We start from the raw sequence: 19,228 nt of genomic DNA, 5'->3' as shown, positions 1-19,228 counted from the left end.
GTTTCAGCTTTTTTATTTTTCAGTGATTTCTGAACACGAGTTGGCCTCCGAATAACAAGTTAAAAGTATTAAATTGAATATATATAGAAAAATAAATTTATAAAATTTTATCCATTAGACTTTGATCTAATGGTTGAAACTTCATATATGAATGAGTATTTTTATAATTGAGTTCGGCTTTATATTTTAGTTTTGCAAAAAATTAAATAATAAAAATATATTATATACATATAATTATTCATATATATATATATATATATATATATATATATGAAAATAAGCTAAACCATAAGGAGAAAATTTGAAGTTTATCCTACATTTCTATTTGACTTTAGTTGATTATGCAACTCAACATATATCTCATGGCTATTAGCCAAATACATCAATTTGATATTCAATATTTTTTTTACGATTCAAATATTTAAAAATTCTAAAATTACATGAGTATATTAGAACCCTTGGGTAATTTTTAATCTCTTTTAAAATTATTGCAACTTTGAAATCCTAAAGTCATTTAATTCTATTAGAAATTCGAATTTATTTCTCAAATATATATGTTTTTTTTTTGGGAAAACTTCAAAAACCCCCCTTGTGGTTTCAAGTTTTTTCACTTTAGTACCCTGTGGTTTAAAATGTATCAAGTTAGTACCCTATGGTTTCTCACTTTATCACTTTAGTACTTTGTGGTTTAAAGTGTATCAAGTTAGTACCCTGTGGTTTTGCACTTTATCACTTTAGTACCATATGGTTTTAATTTTGTATCAAGTTAGTACCCTGTGGTTTTTTAAATCACAGGGTACTAAAGTGATAAAGTGTGAAACCACAGGGTACTAAAGTGATAAANTGGTTTTAATTTTGTATCAAGTTAGTACCCTGTGGTTTTTTAAATCACAGGGTACTAAAGTGATAAAGTGTGAAACCACAGGGTACTAAAGTGATAAAGTGCAAAACCGTAGGGTACTAACTTGATACACTTTAAACCACAGGGTACTAAAGTGATAACGTGAGAAACCACAGGGTACTAACTTGATACACTTTAAACCACAGGGTACTATAATGAAAAAGTGTGAAATCATAGGGGGGTTTTCGAAGTTTTCCCTTTTTTTTATTATGAGCTGTCTTCTAGATATATAATATATTCCCCTCTCTCTCTCTGCGCATAACTCAAGTCATAATTCATATGATTTTTTCTTTTCACAAAATATGGATTTTATTTGTGTTAAACATGATTTTCTTAAAAATTCTGATTTTTTTAAAACTTTTTTTAAGATAAAACGTGTGATAAAAGAGTGAACAAATTTTTAGATCTGCCAATTTTCTTTCCACTAATACTGCCATATTTTAAATAATACAACTATACATTAAATATCTTTATAAATTTTTATTCAATTTTAAATTTTTAATAACTTTTAACTAATCAACTAACATAATTTTACTCATCAAATTAATTTATCTTTAGCATGTAAACCGAACTTAATTAAACTTCTTGTATTCCTTTTCTTTCCATACTATATAATTATAGGGAAAACTTCAAAAACCCCTTTGTAGTTTCGCACTTTCTCACTTTAGTACCCTGTGGTTTAAAGTGATCAATTTGTCCCATGTGGTTTCGTTTTTATCTTTTTTGTAGCTTTTTCGTTAATATTTTATTTAATTATATACAAAAAACTTCAGATGCCCATATAAATTTATCGAATATTTACTTTAGTATTCTTTAATTTTAACTCTGTCACTGATTTAAGAAAAAAAAATAATGAAATTGATAATAAAAAAAGAAAAACGAACCAGAGGGGGGCAAATTGATACATTTTAAATCACATGGTACTAAAGTGAGAAACTTCGAAACCACAGGGGGGGTTTTGAAGTTTTTCCATAATTATAATATAATAAAATTCGTTAAGTTATTAAAATTGACGTACGAAATTAATTTTTAAAATTTTACTCTTTGTTGTAGAAATCATGCATTTCACACGTTTTCTAGGTTTAAAATACAAGGACCAATCCGTAATATGAGAATCTTCTAGGGACTAATCTTAGCATTTCTCATTTGCGTATATATATGTCTCCCTTGCGCTCTGAGCACTCACACTCCCTCTCATTTTACTCTCCTTGTTCTTCTTCTTCCTCACGTCGCAATTTCGAAGGATTAGGAGCTGAATTGGGTAGGAATTGATCCGTCTCATGATTTTTTTTGCATTGTTCATCGTAGATTTCGATCTCTAGAGTTATGTTCTTGGCTACGGTTCCATTTTTCTATGCGTCCTCAGCTATTTGATCTTGTTAATAGGGTTTAAATCGGCGCTATCACATATTCATTGGTCTGTTTAGTGGTAATGCTTCTATAATCTGTTTTGATCTCGTAATTTTAGTTTCAAATGCGTTAGAATTGAAGAAGAGGCAAAGAATGTAGTATTTACAGAGTTTTTCTCTCCGATGGCTCTCTATTTTGGTGTGAATTATTGCTTGTTCTTTACTGGGAATGTGGAGATTCTTTAATGAATGTTCCATAGGAAGTAGGGTTTCTGATTAACTTTGAAGCAGAAGTTAAATATTTATGAATGATTTGGTATAAATTAAACGAGACTGATCAGTGAAGTTTGTGACCTATTTCCTTTTTGTAGTTCTTTTTCTTGGAAATTTCTTTTGTTAGGTTTCCCTTTTTCACGTTTCTGTGCAATGTAGAATTATTCTGCACAATTAATGCAGGATCATTTAGTAATATATCGCGCGTGTTTACATCGGATGAGGAATAGCCTTTTTTGGCCACTTGCTGCATGGTAGGTCTTTAGGTTTCAGCTGCTTAATTATCGTCGGCGCTGGAATAAAATGGTGTCGGTAATCGATGAAAGTGGAATTGATGTCGTCTGAAAGTGAAGAGCGTGGACTTGAGGAATCTATGACATCTGAAAGTGAAGAGTCTGGACATGAGGAATCGATGACATCTGAAAATGAAGACGCTGAACTTGAAGAAGGTAAAAAAAAAAAAATTCCCTTTTTTTTTGTTGGGATAATTTTGTTTACCCTGACATATCTAATTCTCCTTGTTATTTCAACAGAAGGAGAACATGACGACGACGACGACATATTCTATGATTCTGATCAATCATTCAATGCAGTCGACGTTGATTTAGCAGAAAAGTTGAGAACCGCATTCCCTTTTCATAGTAGTGCCGAGTTCTATTTCCGAATCATACTCATTCAAGATGATGCACCGGAAAATATAAATCAGGAAGGCGAGGGTGAGTATGAGTCTTAAATTCTTGTTGCGATTTTATTTATTATTATCCTTTTTAACTCTTGATTCTGTTCACGTCTAGAGTTTGTGCTGAACATTATTATCAATTGTTCTATTGTAAACTGTACAGAATATTTTACCGAATTATCTTTTGTTCAATTATTTTAACTATTGATATGTATTATTTCGTAGATGATCAAAATCTTATAATATACGATTCTACATTCTCTCAAGCTCCAACTGGAGCAACTGAAGTGTGGTATAACGTGCGTACGGAAAATCTGAACGAAACTAAACTGGAGGGGATAATTCGAAAGGTTGGGAATTCAAAAATTTATGTAAATATTTAAAATATCTATCTTATTGTGCCTATTGCTAACTTTTTTTTTCTGTCACCTATTTTGGCGAGGATCAGGCAAGAAGAAATATCATCACTCTTCTAATGAAAAGATCAGAAGAATTAAGCTTCAGAAAAATTATGAAGATTCTGCATAGGCTTGCAGATTTAACAACAATTAACGTGCAGGATTTGCCTCGTCTAGTAGCGGCTGCCACCAAATGGGAAGTAAATTTTCTTATAAAAAATGTGATGGAACGAGTTTTTTATACGTATGAAGATCTAATGGGGCAACTGGCAACTATCCCATATAGTGCAGTGATGGGTGTACTCGCTGACGATGCTGTCACTGTGCAGTCGGAAGATACAGTCTATCAATTTTTGGTCCGATGGACTGCGGACATGTATCGAGGTCAAACGCGCTCTGAGGTATGGGAGTTAGATTTTATGGGACGAACTGGTGTAATTAGATTTAATTACATGTCACTAGACAAGTTGGAGAAGATTTTAAATGAGGATGAGATGTTGTTTTCAAGAAGCTTTACTGAGAGGGCCGTATCCGAGGCAAAAGTTTATAAGAAGTCTATACCGAATTTGCGGTCTCTACCCCCACAGAAGAGGATGCGCCAGTATAAAACTGTACCTCTACGAATGGTGGAGACACTTCATTCTCGTAGCATTTTCGTCGAACTCTCTGGAAATCAAGTTTTTAATCTGTTACCGCTTCGAACAGAGCAATTTCCTTTTTTTGGTGGAGCTCTTGTTCTTCAGTTTGGTCGTGCGGGTGATGCAGGAGACGAATATTTTGGATTGTCGGTAAAGAAAGTGATTCGTCCCTCGTCAAATATGATATATGTTTGCACGGCTTGGGTACGTAACGGCGATAAGAAGGAGTGGAAATTGGAATTGGAGATTGAATCCGAAAATAAATATGAGAATTTACTTCCATGGGAGGGCCTATTGGAACTCGATGAGCCACATTTGCATCATGGCTATCTCTATGTGAACGTGGAGATCAAGGCTTTCCGATCTCCGTTGTGTGATTTTTAAAGTAAGTTTCATCCCTGTTCCCGTTTATCTTAAAATGAAAACATGTCTTAAAATTGTTGCAGATAAATTGTGTTTTGTTTTCATCCTTTGTTTTCATCTTTGTTTTTACTTTCTTTTTTTCATCTTAAGCAGACCATGCACAAGAAGATTTACCAGAGGGTGTGCATCTTAAGCAGCGAGTTTGCGCCAATAATTTTTTACTTTTCTCCTTCTATTGTACCAGATGATTCACTGCTTTTCTCTTTCTAATTCATCTTTTGTTTTTGTTTTTGTTTCTCTCTTTCAGATAGAATGCACCAGATGTTTCCCAGGAGTGCATCTTAAGCAGAGACAATGCTGGTCTTTTGTGTTCTCCTCCTAATTCACAGATGATTTACCAGCTGATACGATCTAGTTTTTTTCCTCTTAACAGATTTGTGTTCTCCTCCTAATTCATGATTTACCAGCTGATACAATATACCAAATTTACCACTATTCTCTTTCTACTTCCTTTCTTCTCTCTATTCTTTAAATTTGATTTTAAACCAATCTAGAATTACCTAGTCTGATCTGTCGGATCGTTGGCGCTAACCATTAATTCCAAAAGCTCGAGCTATTAGAAATACGCAACCAATTCACTTAAAAGTGTACAGAAACAGCGCCCACGGGTCTCGATTGTGACTCGGCCCACCTGGCCTCACGCCACTTCGAACATGACTCGGCCCAACCCAGCCTCACGCCATTTCGAACATGACTCGGCCCACATGGCCTCCCGCCACAGGACAGGATGCTGGCCCATTTAAGCCAACATGATCTAGATAAGCTAATCTGACATAGTCTCTATATTTAAACTATCTAATCTGATCTAATTTATATTTCTCTTAATCAAATCTAGAAGGATCTATTCGTATAAATATAAAATAATTTTGACTTAGTATTATTATTTGTCAGAATATTTCTGATTAGATTCAATGTGATTAATCTAAGCTGGTTTAGAAATACCTAATCTAATCGACTAGAGAATCTAATCCAATGTAGTCGATCTTTATTTATCATCATATTTAGAAAGTTTGTGCATAGATTATTAGAAATTTTGAACATGTGTATCAAATAACATATCTATGCTTGTAATTCTCTAGACTATTCATTATCAAGGCAATTTCAAAATTTAAATTTACAGGTTTTATATATAACTTCCTTAGAAATCATAAAGAGTTTACACTCTAGCCTCTTTGTTGTATATATTTTTTAAAATAATCTAATTTGTGTAAAATTTTGTAAACCTTTTGATTAAAATAGCGTAAGTCTATAAGATATATATCTAAGAGGTGTATAAATAGAAATTTTTCATATTTATTTATATATTTATATGTAATATATGCTAACGATGATTTTAAACTAAGGTAGAATTTAAAATTATAAGTAATTATGACAGAGGAACAGTTGACTTAAAAATTAAACGGATCGAATTATAGGAAATTTAATGGATCGGAGTGCAAAATTGGCCCCCGAAAATCAAAAAGAGCGCGCGCGGCGCCAAAAACCCTAACACATAAAACGTGCGCACGCGCGCGCGCGCGCGAGAGAGAGAGAGAGAGAGAGAGAGAGATGGAGAGGAAGAGGGAGAAGGAGATCAATGGCGAGGACGCGGCGGGGGAGGAGGAGGAGGAGGAGGAGGCGTGGGGAGGAGGAGCGGATTCGGTGCTTAAGCTCACCGCGGAGGGCTCCTCGATCTCCATTCGCTACCACTCACTCTTCGGATCCCACGATGATCTCCTCCTCCTCGAGGTCGACGACGAGCTCCTCCCCGATGTTCTCCACCACCGGTGATCCTTTTCTCCCCCTATAAAAACCCTAACTTTTTGATCTGATATCTATTGTTTCCTCTGATTTGTTCACGTGCTTGTGCTTAATCCATTTTAGTTTCGTTCACTTTGAAGTTAGGGTTTCGGCAATTAATGACTCTCGTTTACTTTTGATTCTCTTGATTCACGATATCATTTACCAATTAATTAGGGATTTCATTATATTCTACTACGAGTGTGTCAAATTTAACTGTTTGGAACGGCTCTTGTGCTAATGGAATTGTAGATTTGGTTAAGGATTAATGATTGATAGCTAAGAGTTGCTTTTAAATTTATTGAATCCGCAACTTGATTGGGGGTCAGCAATCAAAAAATAAACAACAACAACAACAACAACAACAACAACAACAACAAAACAAGTTGGAGGGGCTATTTCAAAATGGCCAAAACATTTTTGCGAAGTATAGTTTTCTTTTACTTGATTTATCAAAATTAAACTCAAGTCTCTATATCAGTTTGAAATGCCTTTTGACATGATGAAATTTATGATTTACTTAGAGGAGATGATTATACCAGTAAAATGTGCTTGGGCTTTTAGTTTGCTGTTTTTCCTGATTGCTATTGTTATTATCAAGGGTGGTCGTTCGCGGGCAGCCTGATGAGGAAGCCGTTCTATGCACGCCTTCCGCTACATACGCCATGAAGTTTGTAGGTACATCGAACTCGGTGTTTCTCATACCACCTGGAAAATCTACCCCTCTAATCGCAAATGATGTGATGACCGACAGCAATGGAAATTCCATAGATACTCCTGATGTAGTCGCATCAGTATTCAAAGTCGCTCCAGGAAACATCGAATTAGTCCACGCTGCCCCGAGGCTTGACAAGTTGAACCTGCTTCTAACCAAGAGGCCTTATAGACTAGATGAAGATCTAGAAGACGATTTACAATACGATAGGGACCTTTATACATATAAAGGTCTTTTAGAACAGATTCAGGCTAGCGAAGAGGAGCTGAGAGATGGATTAAAGGCCCTTTCAGCTGTTGAGATTGATGGGTTCTTGCGGATAGTGGATTCGAAATCCATGAATTTGGTCCTAAAGGTGATATTAAACAACTCAGTCTTGCATGAATGGCCTTTAAATGCCCTCGAGGAAGATAATGTAGCAGTCGTCATGGAGTCAGATGGCTTTCCCCAAAGAATTGTTCTCCATTGTCTTGAAACATTTGGAAGCAGGGTGGAAGGAAACAACTTGTGGAGCCTAGATGAGAAGAAGGTATGTTTGCAATTTGCCAAAGAAGCTTTGGATGGAGGGAAGATGAAGATGGAGAGTTTCATGGAGAAATGGATGAGAAGCATTCCTTCGGTGATGCATGCTGAACTGCGAATGCTCGAGGGAGAAGTGTTGTATGAAAAGATTGGAGTCGAAACTTGGGTTCGTGCTTTCAGTGTTGCAGCTCTTCCGTCAACTCCAGCTGAGCGTTTCGCAGCACTTTTCCAGGAGCGGCCAAAGTGGGAGTGGAAAGATTTGGAGCCATACATAAGGTGAACATTGTCTGGGAATTTCTTTCTTAGATTTGTGCACATAAAAGTCCTTAAAAATACACATATATGTATGAATACCCATCAAGAATTAGATGCTGTCTCCATATCCGTAATTCCGTAAACACTAGAATATATCTGAATCTATACCTCTTGAAAGTTAAAATATTTTTATACCTTTAGATATAATACTCTGTGTTCCCCATTGCTTGAGAGGTTTTGGTGCTGAGGATGTGAGTTTTGGTCCATGTTTGTGTACATGTCACTCTGTTTAAGAGTTTTCCGTGCTGAAAATGCGAGATTTCAGACTCAAAAGTGTCACCAATAAAATGCTTGAGCGACCTGCAATTTCCAATATGTATACATGCATGTATTCATGTATGCATATTGACATAATTTCCAAATTTTGAGGGTATAGATTCAAATACAAGATTTTCTATAAGTTATAGGCTCAAACAGTAACTTCCAATATGTATACATGCTTGTATTCTTACGAGCATATACAGTGAAAGGTCTCTTTCCTTTTCTATTTTTGTGTTCCTTTTCCAGTATGATTGTTCTGCTCGTCGAATTGTTATCATTAGGTTTTAAACAATATCACTTTTTTTTTCCCCCAGGGATTTGAGAGTGCCGGGTCTTTCTTTAGAAGGTTTGCTTATCAAGCATACTCGAAGAACACAACCAAGTGCGGATGTTGAACCCATTTTTAGCGCAAGATAAGCTGCCCAGTCTTTTGCTCTCACCGTCAGCTCTCAGATTTCCAGCCAACGCTTCTTGTTGAGTTCCTGGTAATGCAGTTATTCAAAAGTGCTTTATTGTTCTTTGTAATATGTTTGAGGCCTACAGTGCCATTTGGAATGTCGAGTCGCAGCTTTTCTGTTGAGGTGTTCCCTTAAGCATCCATGATGTTAAATTGCTGTAATAACACTCTTATTGTACAATCTTATTCTGAAAAATTGTTTGAGGGTTTGACCTCTTCAGGTTCCTAACAAAATCCTTCTTATATGGTATATACTTTGACACCAGTAGCTTCATAGCTTCAACAACTCTGCTGTTTGATAAATTTACTCCGCTCGTAGAGACCGACAACCGCTCGTAGAGACCGACATAGCCCTTAGGCTTCTCCGAGTACCTTGTCCACCTACACTAAAATGTATCGGCCAACTGTAGTAATAGTTAAAACCTCATCGCAAATAAAACTTTCCACTGTGTCTAACCATTTGCAAATAGAAAATGGCGCTCTTTAAGAGTGCATAGTTCGAATTAGCAGAAGAGTATAACTTGATATGTACTTTGCACCAAGTCCTAAATAAATGAAAGGATGCAAAACACCTGCACAAGCAAACTTCTACAATATTGAATTATAAAGCTTTGAGAATCTCAAAACCAAACACATTCAACTGCCATTCAGATAAGATCTACTTACCAATGTTACATCTTTTACATCAGTCCAATTTTTACCAACAAAATATGACATTCCTAGATTTATATATACCCCATTCACCCAAACAAAAGTGCCGGCGCATGACAAACTATATCTTTGGGAACTATGGATCATAGGGATACAATAACACGAAAAACAGGGCCGGTCACAAGAGAAAACAAAAACACCTCCAAAATATTTAGCACAGCAGGGTTTAGCTTAAAGAGTGCTCTACTCCAGTTTCATGTATGCGGCTACAAGTGTTGTGATGCTCTTTTGACTTTGAGCATCGCTGTGGCGAAGATTCCGAAGCTTTCATGGACTCACCTTCCGGAGGTAAACAACGTTTCGAGAAGTACATAGCTATTCCTTTGGCTCTTCCAGCATTTTCTGTCAAGAGGAGGGGGGGGGGGGAAGCTTAAGACTATCAATGTTGTTATCTGGTATTTGCAAAGTTTTAGACATTTCCATTCATTTGGTCGCATTTGTTGAAGTGACCATTCTATGTACCATACCGAATTAGATAACTAAATTACCTGGGGAGGTTGATAAACCAAGTTTGTCCAATACTTCCTTCTTAACCTGCACAGAAGCAACAGATGACCGTGATACATAACAAAATAGCCCATTTTATGTAGGTAAAAATACAACGTTTAGTTCCTAGGTTTTTGAAATAAAATCAGCTACCAGTTTCATTTTTTGGGGTTTATCATGCACTTATTGAATAAAAACCATTGTCAACTTACCTTCCAGCGACTATCAGCAAAGTCAGCTATCTCTCGCACTCTACTTTTCAATAGCGACTTAGTGAAGCTCGGGAAATGTTGCTGTATCAAGTCAACCAACTTATTCAACCCATGCGGACAAGATCGAATCAGCCTTACCTGTGATCAAATAAGACATCCATGAAAAAAAAATGATTATCATCTAAATGGATGGTTATAAGTGAAACAACAAAAAGAAATTAGTGCCAATGCCAAATAACAACATATAACAAAAAATTACTTCTCTTTTATATTTGAATATCTCTTGACCCACTTACTATTTCTGGCAAATCTGAATCTGGAATGGGTGATGTGGTTGTCGGAGTGTGGCTATGCTTGCTATTTGATGAGCAAATCTCTTGGTCCTTGGGTAACAAATTGTCATTAAAAGACAAATCAATAATCGGGCTTCCATGAAAGGCTTGCATGGAAAGAGCATGCAAGCAAATGTGCTCGAGCTTAGCAATCCCTACAAGATCCTCAGCCACCATTAATTTGGCTTTCTCATGATTTAGGTTGAATATCACCAGCGGCTGGGACTTCCTAAGAGCCTGCTCGGTTAATTTATTGAGAATTTTCTGCTGTCGAATTAAAGGTTCAATTTCCTCAACTTCAGCAGCTGGCCCGCAAGATGTGCTGCTGGCTTCATCTTCTTTGCTGCCTACTAAACAGTCAACTTGAACTCCCTGCATATAATAAATTAACTTTTCAAGTACAAGTAGATATCAACATTAAGCAGAGTTGTGAAAAACATCCTCATCTATTGAAATGCTCAACTGCTTGGACACTGCAATAGATGAATAAAAACAGTAGTGCGTGTTCATGCCCCATCATGTACTGAGTATATAGAAAAAATTGTAGAAGGTCAGCTTCATTATAGCCAGTGCATACCTCATTTTCAGAGAGATAACCATCAGGCACAACAAAGCTGTCTTCGCTCTCTTCTTCATCTGCAACCTTAGAATTTTCATCCTCCAAACTTTCCTCATTATCTTTCTCACAATCGGAGAGACTTTCACCAGGATCCTCCTGTACAAAAGAGGAGATAATAATGAGATAATGGTGCGATCTCTCTTACAAAACAAACAAGGAAGAACAGAGATATGTACCTCTTCCCATTCTTCATCACTATCAGCGTCGTAATCCAAATCAGGGTCCTTCTTAAAGGGATGTCTTGGTCCAACAACACCACTGCAATATGCGAAATACAAATTAGTGCTTCTTTGGTCTGGCTTTTGCAGAAGCTTCTCTACTCTAATGGGAGAAGCAGTAGTAAGTTGTGCCAAACAAAAGCTCCAATTTATTGCATCCCAAAAGCAAAAGCTCAAATCTAAGGTTCTGCATTTGAACCAGCAAGAAGCTGTTGGAGGGATTGTTATTGAAAATTATTAAATCTTCTTTAAACAACCTTACTCAAACATTGCTTCTAGCAAAGCTTCAGCAGGGCCAAACAGACCCTAGAAACATGGTCAAGGGCAAATACACAACATGTCAAAATATCCGGTAAAGAAGTTAACCTTTTCTTGCTCCAAGTGCCATAATACGCTGGCCTGCAACTTTTGTCAAACTGTAAAAGCTTTCTCTTTACCAACAGAATGAGTGCTGGGGCAGCATTATTCCCATCATGGCATGGCATGTTGTTTGAGAGTGATATTTCGAATTCATCCACAAGCTTATCATAGCTTAGTTCATTTGCACGATTCACATTATCTTTAGAGAGTTCTTTATTTGGAGCTGCAGATTTTTCATGGAACCCAGCCTCGGAGCATTTTTGCAGCTTAAGCTCCTTCAACAACTCAGTTTTAGGCTTGCGCCTAACACCCCATCTAGATAATCGGTTACAAGATAACTTTTTCCAGCCAGCGACATGAAACCTGAAATTGAGACGCACGGTCAGTGTCATGATCATCAACAACATCAAAATGGCATGCATATGCTGATGTGGTCACTTGACCACCTCACATATACCACATCTGGATATGACTAAAAGCCACACGAGGGCATAAAAATGCCTACTGCCTTGCATCACAAGCCTCTAATTAGTCACTTCATACTTGAATGTCAAATTTTGACAAATAAATCTTTATTATTTATTATTTTTGTATTGAAAATGTACTTCAGGCAATAAGGGACTTGAGATTCTCACATTATAATGTTAAAATGTCCTACGATGAATTAAGTAGGCCCACAAAGTCGAGAGTTACAAATTTTCCATTTTCTTCTTAATTCTTCCATGCGTTTCCTTAATATCTACCGTGTTTATTTCTACTTCTTTCTTACGTACTACATAGCAATTTATTTTATGAAACACACATATAACCCCACAAATATTCCTGCCAAATGCAAGACCACCTGCAGATTATTTTCCGCTTAAAAGAATATTTAATTGAACTCAACAAAATTCCCATTTTCTTCTAAGTTTAGAAAGAGGGGGGACGTGCTCTCTTCTATTTACTAACCGCATATCTGTGGAAATTTCAGTTATTAATACTGAGTTTTGTAGCGGAAGGACAAACTTATCCCACTAAAGTACAAGAACATCTTATATAAAAAAGGTAAATTGTTGCAGCAGAGTAGGCTGTTACTTACCTCCAAAGATCCTCCAAAGCGCAAGCATCTTGGTGAGAAAAGGTATGGTCCATGGATGATGTAGCCGAATTATTTGCCTCTTCATTTTTCAAAGCAGAATCAACAATGCGGCCCTTAGTAGAGACTCGATCATTAGGGTTATCTGAATTCATTTTACTCTTCTTAAGAAACCGCTCCATCATATTTGCCTGCTTCTGCATGCGGAGTGTCTTCCTCAATTCTGCTTCTTCCTTCTCACGGCGCTTTTGCTCCCTCTCTGCTTCTTCTTGTTGCTTCTTTAGTTGCTTTTTCAGTTCTGCTTCTTCTTTCTCATGACGTTTTGCTTCCTTTTCGGCTGCTTCTTGCAAACGTTTTGCCTCCTTTTCCTGCAATTCATCAATTAAAAAATATACACAATGGAGAATATGAAACAGTAGAACAACTTTAATAGGTCCAAAAAAGAGAGACAAAACCACTTTATGAAAATCTGCAAGTATGAATCATATTTTATGTATCAAAGTGCCCTATTCGTAAGCATGCATGTAATTTGTCTACATAGCCGACTATTAGGTTGTTCGCTGTTAGAATAATTTTATGAGGTTCCAAGAAGAATATTTATCTTGATGCCTTAAATTTGTAAGCAACAGAAGGTAGAAAAAGTAACTCACAGCATGCAATTTCTCTTTCTGAATCTCACGTTCAACTTTCTTCTTTTCTTTCTCGGCATTCCGCTTATTTCTCTCTGCCTCTTTGATCAACTCTTTTTCTTTTAGTTTGGCATCTCTCTCGGCCCTTACATGACAAAAAGGATAATAACATCAGGATTAGAATTTCAGTTGAGGGAAAACAAATAGATATAGAGGGAGTGTGAAGACAGTATTTAATTTATCAGAAACAACAGCTCCCAGATGTATACATTTCAGCACCGTTCTTCTTTTCCAAACATTCTACCAAAGATTGAATTCCGTCGAGGTTTAATGCTTTCCCAAGTTTTACAGATGCTTTAGTGAAATCACTTCTCCCACCATGACAACCTTCTAAATTTGCAAGTATAGACAAAGTTGCTGCAAATAACAAAAATAAATTAGCACTGGCGATAAAAAGGTTTTTCTTTCTTTCTCTTAAATGTAAAAGATAACAGTAATGTAATGGAAAAGTAGGCACACACTGTTACCACATATTTAGAAAAGGTTTAGGTCCCGTTACTATGGGGTCTATGACACACTTTATCATCAGATAAAATCATGCACAGTAGAATCACAGTCCTGTAGGGCCAGGAACTAAGATAATGCGAGACCTTGCACTTTTATACAGTATAAAAGGCAGCCCATACGCTAGCAGATGATGTAAATGTGATAGTCGAGAATATTCTCCCTTGGACTTTATTATAAGGAACCAAGAAGTTCATATGCTGGCAATTTCATGCGGACACTTCTTCAGGAGTATTATAATTTTCTCTAATAATTACCCGTTGTGAAATTAAACATATAATATTTTCTCGATAAATCGGACAACCAGCGGCTTTGAGACCATAGGGTGAAAGACTTTGTAACACAATTTCTGACCATCATAAAGAATAGAAAGATTACTACATAACTACTCTTTCCTTTTTTCCTTATTAAACTATAGGGGCTATGCCTAAGTTTCATTCATACAGGAAAACTATATAAGCAAGCAGGTTTCTTTCCTTCTTGTCTGAAGTAGATGGCTATTCGAAGCAACCATTGGTTGCGAATTTATACACAAACAAAAGGAGAAAGAAATCAAAACTTTGAATTCTTCACTTTCTCCCCTCAACCTCCCCTCCTCCCCTATTCCAACTCCCACCCCAAAAAAAAAAAAAGAAAAAAAGAAAAAAAAGAACTGATGTTCCCCTTATAAACAGAGAAACATAATTACTGCCTACTTCCTAACCGTATTGATCAGTAGTTACTAAATGTTCAAAATTATACATCTTTCCTAACTAGATAATAGAAACATCTATCCTCTTCAAGTGAAGTTCAATGGTCCTATTTGGTTTGTAAAAATTAATAAGCCGCAGAACCCAAACAAACAAATCAATAAGACCATAGCTTTCTTAAAAAAGGAAATATATCATCGTCTATCGTGCCACATGATAAATAACTAAAATAAAAATGAGGATTTGCCGCATGATGATTTTTTGGGCGGCAACTGCAATTCAAAACTTTCTAAAAAGTGATCAAACTAACGATGGCCTTACCAGAAATAGCAGAAATCCTGTCATGAATTTTCTTCCGAGCCGTGCGACGGATATTCAAAGTGCCACGTAGGCTCGCAGGTAACAGCTTCCAATCCCTCGTCTATTCAAGAAGCAACACTAAGAAATCAACAAAATAATACATTCCACATGCATAACAAAAAGAAAAGTAAACTGGAAAGAATCAACAAAAACTCTACGAATTTACCTCCCAACACCAAAGGCATGATTCGGACTCATCTTCCAATACATCAGTATCTGCATTAGATGTCCCATACATTGATCTCTGCCCAACAAAAAGCACGGAACTACGCACCGAAGCCAACATAACCCCGTCTCTCGCCTTCAACTTCTCATAAATCTCCTCCACCAACTTGGAAAACGAAAGATTGCTCTCTTCTAGCAAGCAAGCAATCATCGAATTGTTCGACAGGTGCCCATACTCTTCTAAACTTATCTTAAGTCCCGAAACCTTCTTATAGTATTCAAACAACCCCTCAAGCTCCTGGTGAAGCTGTGTGATCAGAGCTTCTTTATCCTTGCCTATCAAATCGGAGTCAATTGAAGCTCTCTTCCTCTTCAACTGTTTCTTAACTCCCTTATCATTATCCTTTGATGTATCTTTTGACTGTGCTACAGATTCCATAGGAGAAGCATCAACACTCATCAAATCCTCGTCGACTTCGGGGACACAATTAAGAACAACGAGACCCTCGGCATTCGATCTCGATTGATCTAATGCGTGATTTGGAGCCGTATCGACAACCATGGAGTCTCTATCGTCCTCGCTGCGATCCAGGTCTTCGGATCGAATGGTACCAAGGAGCGCAACACCGTCCATTAAGAATCCCAGCTACGATCCAGAAAAATGGAGCCCTAGGAATGCGTTTGCAACGATTTAGTGAGCTAAAGTTGGAAACTTTTCTAATTTCTTCAGTAATCAGCACGAATATTGGACATTTCTTCGCCAATTGGATGTTTTTCTAGGGTTTTAGCTAACCCTCTGCGATCTACTTCCACTTTTTTTTTCTCGTGTACTGTAACCTCGGATTCCGCCTAGAAAAGGAAAGAAAAAAAAAAGTTTAGCAAACGCCGCTGAATCAAGGGCTTCACAACCATCAAAATCAATGCAAAAAATCGCATTTCCGATGGGACGAAAAATAAATGAGCACAAATCGAGTAGAAAACAAGCCATTAGGTTTCCATTTCCCCATTTCTACCAAGCTAANTTAAGAACAACAAGACCCTCGGCATTCGATCTCGATTGATCTAATGCATGATTTGGAGCCGTATCGACGACCATGGAGTCTCTATCGTCCTCGCTGCGATCCAGGTCTTCGGATCGAATAGTACCAAGGAGCGCAACACCGTCCATTAAGAATCCCAGCAACGTTCCAAAAAAAATGGAGCCCTAGGATTGCGTTTGCAACGATTTAGTGAGCTAAAAGTTGGAAACTTTTCTAATTTCTTCAGTAATCAGCACGAATATTGAACATTTCTTCGCCAAATTGGAGGTTTTTCTAGGGTTTTAGCTAACCCTCTGCGATCCATTTCCCCTTTTTTTTTCCTCGTGTACTGTAACCTCGGATTCCGCCTAAAAGTGGTTCTAGACATTGTAAGAAATTATATAATGACAACTACCTATTCGTTGAATGAAGCAGGTAGCGTGCTACCAATTTCTCCAGAAAAAAAAAAAAAATCGACAACAATTACCTTCCGATCGACCTCCGAATAGATCAAATCCCCATGCAGAACGATATTCTCGATCGAAATTGGCGAGGATTTGAGAAGGAGCTCCCCCCTTTTTTACCCCCAAATCCCAATTCACCCTTGTCTTTAACTCCTCCACTGTTGCGACGAAGAAGAAGAGACGCGACCACAATGTCAATAAAGCCCCTCAAACTCGGAGCGAGATCGGACGGTCGAGATTAAGCGATGTGACAGGATGGGTGATGGAGCGTTAGTATCCGTTGGATTGAAACTCCGTGGCGCGCGTGGCGATGCTTTTCGTGCAATTGTGTTCCCGCCAATTACGAAGTTTTGGCTCGGTGCAATTTTCTCCGGAAAATGCCTCCGTAGATTGAACTCGCGGAGGAGAATAAACTGGGGAAAACTTCAAAAATCCCCCCTGTGATTTCCTAGTTTCTCACTTTACCCCCATGTGATTTAAAATGTATCAAATTACCCCCTGTGATTTCGTTTTTATCTTTTTGCTAGTTTTTTTGTTAATATTTCATTAAATTATATACAAAAAACTTCAGATATCCATCTAGATTTATCAAATATTCACTTTAGTACCCTTTAATTTGAACTTTATCACTGATTTAAGAAAAATAAAATAATAAAATTGATAAGAAAAAGAGAAAAAAGAAACTACAGGGGGGGGCAAATTGATACATTTTAAACCACAGAAGGGCAAAGTGAGAAACCAGGAAACCACGGGGGGGTTTTTGAAGTTTTTTCAATAAACTATAACGTTGCTATTAGATCGTAACCGTTGAATAAGTTTATTGTAGAGCAAAATTTAAAATTTAAACGGTGCGCAATTATTTAAAAAAGGGAAAACTACAAAAACCTCCCTTTGTAGTTTCAATTTTTTTCACTTTATTACCTTGTGGTTTAAAATGTATCAAGTTAGTATCCTGTGGTTTCTCACTTTATCACTTTAGTACCCTGTGGTTTAAAGTGGATCAAGTTAGTACCCTGTGGTTTTGCACTTTATCACTTTAGTACCGTGTGATTTTAATTTTGTATCAAGTTAATATCATGTGGTTTGTTAAACTATAGGGTACTAAAGTGATAAAGTGTGAAACCACAGGGTACTAAAGTGATAAAGTGCAAAACCACAGGTTACTAACTTGATACACTTTAAACCACATGGTATTAAAGTGATAAAGTAAGAAACCACAGGATACTAACTTGATACACTTTAAATCATAGGGTACTAAAATAAAAAAGTATGAAACCACAGGAGGGTTTTTAAAGTTTTTCCAAAAAAATATTTAAACAACTTACACGACCTTGACCCATAATCTACTCCCATTAACTTTCATAATCATATATAATAATATGGCGGAAAAAAGGATTACAGCAAGTTTAATCAATTTTGGCTTATGTATTTAATTTAAGATAAATTAATTCGAATGACTTAAATTATGTTAGTTGATTAGTTAAAATTTATTAAAAATTTAAAATTGAATAAGAATTTATAAAGGCATTTATTAATGTATAGTTGTATTTTAAAAAATATAGCAGTATTATTAGAAAAAAATTGACACATCTAATAATTTTTTTGTTCTTTTATATAAAATAAAACTAGCAGAAGCATGCACGTTTTGTCTTAAAACGAAGTGAAAAAAATTAGAATTAAAAAAAAATCCTGTTTAACACAAATAAAATTCATATTTGGTTAAAAAAAATGGGGCAATTGCTTATATGCCCCTAAAAAATTTCCAACTTTCTGATTTACCCCTCTTAGAAGGCTAATATTAAATATACCATTTTTACGTTCCAACCTGTTTTAATTATACCCCTAGAGTTAATTTTTGTTAATGAACTATTAATAATAACTGTTATCTCTATAAAATTACTATTTTGCCCTTTCAAATATACCCTTCAGCCATCACGACTTTTCTTATTTGTCCTTAAGTTAGGAGTATAAAAAATATTTTGATTTTTGATCTTTTCCAATATACTCTTCTACTATCACCAACATTTATTATTTGTCCTTAAATTAATATTTAACTTACGTTTAACCCAAGTTAACTTAACGGGTGGTAACTGAAGGAATATTTTGGAATAACGAAAAAATATATGAGGCGTATATTGGAAAGAAAAAAAAAAAAAGAATAAATGAGATATTTCCAAAGTTTGGGAGGCATATTAGACAATTATCCCAAAAAAACCATGTGAAACAGCTAATAATAAAACATACGTTTGAGAAATAAATTTGGATTTCTCATAGAATTACAAAACTGTAGAATTCGAAGTTTTAAATAATTTTAAAATTTTAATAATTGAATTATGGAGAAATTCAAATAACTCAAGGATTTTAATAGATTCATGTAATTTTAGAATCTTTATAATTGAACCATTAAAAAAAACTTAAACATCAAACTGATATACGTGGCTAATGGTCAATTTAAGATACGGCATGACCAACTCTAAAAGTCTATTTAAGATATTTAGGAAGGCCCAGCCAAATTCACTAATAGCAGTCTATAAGATTAAACATTTGCTGGATCGTTGAGAGCAATTTCTTTCTGCAAATCGGCACTGTTATAATTACTAGTGTTTTTCTTCTCT

General features: G+C 36.1%; 3 protein-coding genes across 3 annotated transcripts; 2 read left to right on the top strand and 1 right to left on the bottom strand.

Moving 5' to 3' along the window:
- LOC109721169 (BTB/POZ domain-containing protein At4g01160-like) lies at positions 2,106–5,099 on the top strand. Its single transcript, XM_020248616.1, has 7 exons — positions 2,106–2,162; positions 2,782–2,972; positions 3,057–3,239; positions 3,428–3,552; positions 3,651–4,623; positions 4,755–4,781; positions 4,909–5,099. Exons 2-5 carry the CDS (start codon positions 2,843–2,845, stop codon positions 4,620–4,622), a joined length of 1,410 nt encoding a protein of 469 aa, XP_020104205.1. The 5' UTR covers positions 2,106–2,162; positions 2,782–2,842; the 3' UTR covers position 4,623; positions 4,755–4,781; positions 4,909–5,099.
- Positions 6,146–8,934, top strand: LOC109708932 (sister chromatid cohesion protein DCC1). The gene is made up of 3 exons (XM_020230886.1): positions 6,146–6,427; positions 7,042–7,953; positions 8,568–8,934. Exons 1-3 carry the CDS (start codon positions 6,210–6,212, stop codon positions 8,668–8,670), a joined length of 1,233 nt encoding a protein of 410 aa, XP_020086475.1. The 5' UTR covers positions 6,146–6,209; the 3' UTR covers positions 8,671–8,934.
- LOC109717868 (chromatin assembly factor 1 subunit FSM) lies at positions 9,315–16,768 on the bottom strand. The gene is made up of 13 exons (XM_020243819.1): positions 16,637–16,768; positions 15,132–15,979; positions 14,927–15,026; positions 13,622–13,769; positions 13,374–13,497; positions 12,727–13,091; positions 11,655–12,011; positions 11,247–11,328; positions 11,029–11,166; positions 10,416–10,823; positions 10,120–10,257; positions 9,910–9,955; positions 9,315–9,763 (listed from the first exon to the last, which is right to left on the bottom strand). Exons 2-13 carry the CDS (start codon positions 15,762–15,764, stop codon positions 9,588–9,590), a joined length of 2,715 nt encoding a protein of 904 aa, XP_020099408.1. The 5' UTR covers positions 15,765–15,979; positions 16,637–16,768; the 3' UTR covers positions 9,315–9,587.

The sequence above is a fragment of the Ananas comosus genome, linkage group 1, assembly GCF_001540865.1.
Source record: "Ananas comosus cultivar F153 linkage group 1, ASM154086v1, whole genome shotgun sequence".
NCBI classification, from domain to species: Eukaryota; Viridiplantae; Streptophyta; class Magnoliopsida; order Poales; family Bromeliaceae; genus Ananas; species Ananas comosus.
The sequence above is the reverse complement of the archived record's forward strand: the minus strand, read 5'-3'. Positions and strand labels throughout refer to the sequence as shown.